The 6,111-nt window shown below is 48.9% G+C and overlaps 1 protein-coding gene across 1 annotated transcript; it reads left to right on the top strand.

Annotated features, from left to right (window-relative positions):
* Positions 1 to 775: 775 nt before the first annotated feature.
* cunh7orf26 (chromosome unknown C7orf26 homolog) lies at positions 776 to 4,742 on the top strand. Its single transcript, XM_038982845.1, has 3 exons — positions 776 to 3,578; positions 3,667 to 3,706; positions 4,317 to 4,742. The coding sequence occupies exons 1-3, from the start codon at positions 3,548 to 3,550 to the stop codon at positions 4,507 to 4,509; spliced, it is 264 nt and encodes an 87-aa protein (XP_038838773.1). The 5' UTR covers positions 776 to 3,547; the 3' UTR covers positions 4,510 to 4,742.
* Positions 4,743 to 6,111: the final 1,369 nt, after the last annotated feature.

Genomic DNA, 6,111 nt, shown 5'->3' with positions numbered 1-6,111 from the left:
CTGTTCAGGGTCAAATCTGTCTCCACCTGGATGGAAGCCTAGCTACTGTTCTGGGCCAAATCTGTCTCCACCTGGATGGAAGCCTAGCTACTGTTCTGGGCCAAATCTGTCTCCACCTGGATGGAAGCCTAGCTACTGTTCTGGGTCAAATCTGTCTCCACCTGGATGGAAGCCTAGCTACTGTTCTGGGCCAAATCTGTCTCCACCTGGATGGAAGGCTAGCTACTGTTCTGGGCCAAATCTGTCTCCACCTGGATGGAAGGCTAGCTACTGTTCTGGGCCAAATCTGTCTCCACCTGGATGGAAGGCTAGCTACTGTTCTGGGCCAAATCTGTCTCCACCTGGATGGAAGCCTAGCTACTGTTCTGGGCCAAATCTGTCTCCACCTGGATGGAAGCCTAGCTACTGTTCTGGGCCAAATCTGTCTCCACCTGGATGGAAGCCTAGCTACTGTTCTGGGCCAAATCTGTCTCCACCTGGATGGAAGCCTAGCTACTGTTCTGGGCCAATGAGCATTGAGATGATGTGCACTTGCATCTCACCTGCAACCTGTCAAGATTCCAGAATTCTAAACCCATTGAGCATATTGTGTCCTGCTGCCAGCTGTTTGTCTTTAAAACAATATAAATGTAACCTTTATTTAACTAGGCAAGTCAGTTAAGAACAATGACGGCCTACACCGGCCAAACCTGGACCACTTGTACGCCGCACTATGGGACTCCCAATCACGACCGGTTGTGATACAGCCTGGATTCAAACCAAGGTGTCTGTAATGATGCCTCTAGCACTGGGATGCAGTGCCTTAGACCGCTGCGCCACTCAGGAGCCCAGTAACATGATTCCCTATGAAACACTGTCCGACAGATGCACACTCTGGTAATAGATGGGGAGAAAGATGTAAAAATCAAACGGCCCTGAAGCACAAACGTCACCAGTGACTTGATAAGCTGATTTAGCTAACGTGACCTGCCTGCTCATGGTGTTATTTACTAGCTATCTTCATTGACAAGCAGAGATGGACCTTAGCTCACTAGTGATTTGGGGTAGTGATATACGGCTGGTAGCAGCTTGTGCTTTATCTAGGATCGTTTGACAGCTTGCTGATGAAGAACTTGTAGACATGTTCTCAGAAATCAGTCCTGAGCCTGGAGTCCAATCACAATGCTCCCCTAGCCCTCCCCACAACCAGTGGTCTGGTCCAAATCAGTCCTGAGCCTGGAGTCCAATCACAATGCTCCCCTAGCCCTCCCCACAACCAGTGGTCTGGTCCAAATCAGTCCTGAGCCTGGAGTCCAATCACAATGCTCCCCTAGCCCTCCCCTAAACCAGTGGTCTGGTCCAAATCAGTCCTGAGCGCAGCCAGCAGCAACGGACTGATACTGTCTACTGATTCTGGGGACTCCGGGGAGTCTGGCGTTGCTGCAACCCGACCAGCTGAAACAACCAATCACAATGCTCCCCTAGCCCTCCCCACAACCAGTGGTCTGGTCCAAATCAGTCCTGAGCGCAGCCAGCAACAACGGACTGATACTGTCTACTGATTCTGGGGACTCCGGGGAGTCTGGCGTTGCTGCAACCCGACCAGCTGAAACAACCAATCACAATGCTCCCCTAGCCCTCCCCACAACCAGTGGTCTGGTCCAAATCAGTCCTGAGCGCAGCCAGCAGCAACGGACTGATACTGTCTACTGATTCTGTGGACTCCTGGGAGTCTGGCGTTGCTGCAACCCGACCAGCTGAAACAACCAATCACAATGCTCCCCTAGCCCTCCCCACAACCAGTGGTCTGGTCCAAATCAGTCCTGAGCCTGGAGTCCAATCACAATGCTCCCCTAGCCCTCCCCACAACCCGTGGTCTGGTCCAAATCAGTCCTGAGCGCAGCCAGCAGCAACGGACTGATACTGTCTACTGATTCTGGGGACTCCGGGGAGTCTGGCGTTGCTGCAACCCGACCAGCTGAAACAACCAATCACAATGCTCCCCTAGCCCTCCCCACAACCAGTGGTCTGGTCCAAATCAGTCCTGAGCGCAGCCAGCAGCAACGGACTGATACTGTCTACTGATTCTGGGGACTCCGTGGAGTCTGGCGTTGCTGCAACCCGACCAGCTGAAACAACCAATCACAATGCTCCCCTAGCCCTCCCCACAACCAGTGGTCTGGTCCAAATCAGTCCTGAGCGCAGCCAGCAGCAACGGACTGATACTGTCTACTGATTCTGGGGACTCCTGGGAGTCTGGCGTTGCTGCAACCCGACCAGCTGAAACAACCAATCACAATGCTCCCCTAGCCCTCCCCACAACCAGTGGTCTGGTCCAAATCAGTCCTGAGCCTGGAGTCCAATCACAATGCTCTCCTAGCCCTCCCCACAACCAGTGGTCTGGTCCAAATCAGTCCTGAGCGCAGCCAGCAGCAACGGACTGATACTGTCTACTGATTCTTTCACATGTTTTAACAAATACTGCATCAAACACCTTAGCTTGACGTACAATTGCGCAATTAAGACCCCCACTGGCAGAAACGTCAAAATGAATTACAGGTTAAGTTATTTCTACCGTGACTCAAGAGGGACAAACAACAATAACTGCCAGTGTACAATAAAGCAAACATAAAGCACCCCCGTGGAACCGCACCCCCGTGGAACCGCACCCCAAAACTCTAACCTTGTTTTTCTTCAGCCCCTCTGAGGTCCTGGGTCAAGTCATGTTTAGAGGTCATCAACTCTTCCTCCCGGAGTCCTGGGTCAGGGTCAAGTCATGTTTAGAAGTCATCAACTCTTCCTCCCGGAGTCCTGGGTCAGGGTCAGGTCATGTTTAGAAGTCATCAACTCTTCCTCCCAGAGTCCTGCGTCAGGGTTAGGTCATGTTTAGAAGTCATCAACTCTTCCTCCCGGAGTCCTGCGTCAGGGTTAGGTCATGTTTAGAGGTCATCAACTCTTCCTCCCGGAGTCCTGGGTCAGGGTCAAGTCATGTTTAGAAGTCATCAACTCTTCCTCCCGGAGTCCTGGGTCAGGGTCAAGTCATGTTTAGAAGTCATCAACTCTTCCTCCCGGAGTCCTGGGTCAGGGTCAGGTCATGTTTAGAGGTCATCAACTCTTCCTCCCGGAGTCCTGGGTCAGGGTCAGGTCATGTTTAGAGGTCATCAACTCTTCCTCCCGGGAGTCCAGGGTCAGGGTCATGTTTAGATGTCATCAACTCTTCCTCCCGGAGTCCTGGGTCAAGTCATGTTTAGAGGTCATCAACTCTTCCTCCCGGAGTCCTGGGTCAGGGTCATGTTTAGAGGTCATCAACTCTTCCTCCCCGGAGTCCTGGGTCAGGGTTAGGTCATGAACTCTAAACGCTTATCTGTTCCAGGTGTTGCTGCTCCTCCCGGGCGTTCTGAGAGAGAAGGGGCTTCTGGGTCGTCTGGCGTTGCTGCAGCCCGACCAGCTGACTTCTCTGATCTCTGACCTCTCTGGTCTTCTGGAGGAGCTGAACCCTCTCCACTCCGATACACAGACTCGCATCCAGCTCACTCTGGATAGGCTGGCCCAGGCCCTGCAGGTCTCCATGGCAGCAGGGGCGCTGCTCTGCTCTAGAGGTAGGGATGTCATATCCTGTGTGTTCTACAGTTGTCATATCCTGTGTCTTCTACAGTTGTGATGTCTTATCCTGTGTTCTCTCCACAGAGGACCTGAGAGCTCTCTGTTCCCGCCTCCCACACAACAAGTAAGAACCAGTCACATTACACCCCTAGCCCTCCCCCACAACCAATCACAATGCACCCCTAAACCTCCCCCACAACCAATCACAATGCACCCCTAAACCTCCCCCACAACCAATCACAATGCACCCCTAAACCTCCCCCACAACCAATCACAATGCACCCCTAAACCTCCCCCACAACCAATCACAATGCACCCCTAAACCTCCCCCACAACCAATCACAATGCACCCCTAAACCTCCCCCACAACCAATCACAATGCACCCCTAAACCTCCCCCATAACCAATCACAATGCACCCCTAAACCTCCCCCACAACCAATCACAATGCACCCCTAAACCTCCCCCACAACCAATCACAATGCACCCCTAGGGTTATACATTTCATCCATATTTAGCGACATCTCCCTCACTAAGTTAGCGAAGCATTGCGACAGGACAGAATTCAAACCGAAGTCAAGCGGTAATGAAACCACGGATTGAAGAAGAACGGAATGTGGGAGGTGCTTAGAATGCATTGACGGAATTGGAATGAATAGCAGTATGTGATGCGTTTCCTGTTGTTACAGATGCAGGACAAAGTGAGTTGTAATTCCTAATTCTATGGTGTCTCAGTTTGCTCCAGATGGTGATGTCTGGTCCAGTGCAGCAGAGTGGATTCTACCCCCACATCCACACCCCTCCCCTGGGCTACAGCCCCCGGCCCGGCCCCTTAGGACCTCACCCCTCCTCTCACTCTCCTCATCCCTCCTTCCCTTCTCAACCTTTCCTTCCGAGCCTGGCCTTTCCTTTCCGCCCCAGCCACTAAAGAGATGTGGACACATGGAAGACAACGATATTGGTGTATACTGAGTATTTGGACTGTTTGTCAAATCAATCTGTTTTACTATGTTTCATTAATAAATTGACCACAGCCTGTATGTCCTCCACCTATCTGTTCATTAATAAATTGACCACAGCCTGTATGTCCTCCACCTATCTGTTCATTAATAAATTGACCACAGCCTGTATCCCCTCCACCTATCTGTTCATTAATACATTCTATGCCCTCCCACCTATGTTTCATTAATTGTATTTATTTAACCTTTATTTTGACAGGGAAGACATATTGAGATATTGAGTTTCTTTTCCAAATGCGCCCTGTATAATACAATATAAATATACACATTAAATACTACATATAATTTAAAGTATTAATAGGGGATTTATTTGTGGATGAATGATTTGTGACGTTTTATTTGTGCTTCCCGTGACTGTGTTTAGGACACACCTTCTCCTTCAGGGTTTTTCTTTAAGGTTAGGGTTAAGAAAAAATTGCCCTTCAAGAGGACCAAGTACACGGGCGCATGTTCTCTAATTCTATTGCTCCTAAGGATACATAATTGTTCTACGGGAAATTATGAGATATTCCCCAAAATAAGGGGTTATGGTTCATATAGGAAGGGAAACAGATAAAGATAACATTTTCCTCTACGAGGATAAACCCCCAGGCAATACATCCACACATGCTCCCTAATTACCAGGCTCCTCAGGATACCTCTTTATGGAGCCCGAGTTCGAGTTTAGGAATCCGGTTAGGTTTAGGCTGGTTAATCTCTATCAGGCCTATGGGATTCCTTATGTCCACGTTTTGAGTCCAAGGGGTTAGGCTTGGAGTTAAGGTTAGGATTATGTTTGAGGCTTGGGTTCGAATTAAGGTCAGAATCTAGGTCAAGGTTCAGGATTAGCGATTAGGGCTTGAGGTGGGGTTAAGGTTAGGATTATGGTTCGGGTTAGGCTTAGATCTAAGGTTATTGTCAGGACTGCGGTTAAGTTTAGGATTAGGGTTAAGGTTAGAGCTAGGGTGGGGATTGCTGCAGTTAAGGGTGAGGTTAAGGTCAGGGTTTAGATTAGGATTAAGGTTATAGTCAAAATTAAAATTAGGTTTTAGGTCAGGGTTAGAAGGTTTAGGGTCTCTAATATTTTTCATTAAGACCTGTGGGATTACAAGTACCCAATTTGTTGATCCAACTTCGCTCCTTGATCTGTCTATGTTTTAGCGCCCACCCTTGGTTAGATTCCAACCCTGCTATTCTTAACTGATTCTGCCGCTGTAAGTTTAAAAGTAATCGATAAGTTAAGTACATTAGAGTGCTGGGGAGTAATACCGATACACTCTTCCCCTCTTAATAGTTTAACTGGTCTAGCCAGTAATTTAAAATGTTTACAGCTGTATCTGGTCTCCAATGTATTGGATCATCCTGCATTGTGTGAAATCTAAGTTTATTCAGATCCAATAGTTCCCTACAATTTTTCTGAATATACTGGTTCAATTGATTCAGTACCTCCTGCTTTTCCCATGAAAGCTCATCCGAAAAGTGTATGATGGGAACATAAACCTGTGCATGAGGAAAAACTTCAGTGGTTTTAT

Source organism: Salvelinus namaycush, unplaced genomic scaffold (assembly GCF_016432855.1).
Source record: "Salvelinus namaycush isolate Seneca unplaced genomic scaffold, SaNama_1.0 Scaffold132, whole genome shotgun sequence".
Taxonomy (NCBI): Eukaryota; Metazoa; Chordata; class Actinopteri; order Salmoniformes; family Salmonidae; genus Salvelinus; species Salvelinus namaycush.
The sequence above is the reverse complement of the archived record's forward strand: the minus strand, read 5'-3'. Positions and strand labels throughout refer to the sequence as shown.

Bases quoted from the DNA above. Each gene is read 5' to 3' on its own strand.
- cunh7orf26 (XM_038982845.1), top strand. From the start codon at position 3,548: ATGGCAGCAGGGGCGCTGCTCTGCTCTAGAG. The intron at 3,579-3,666 runs GTAGGGATGTCA...TTCTCTCCACAG, and splicing joins GGCGCTGCTCTGCTCTAGAG to AGGACCTGAGAGCTCTCTGT. The intron at 3,707-4,316 runs GTAAGAACCAGT...ATGGTGTCTCAG, and splicing joins TCCCGCCTCCCACACAACAA to TTTGCTCCAGATGGTGATGT.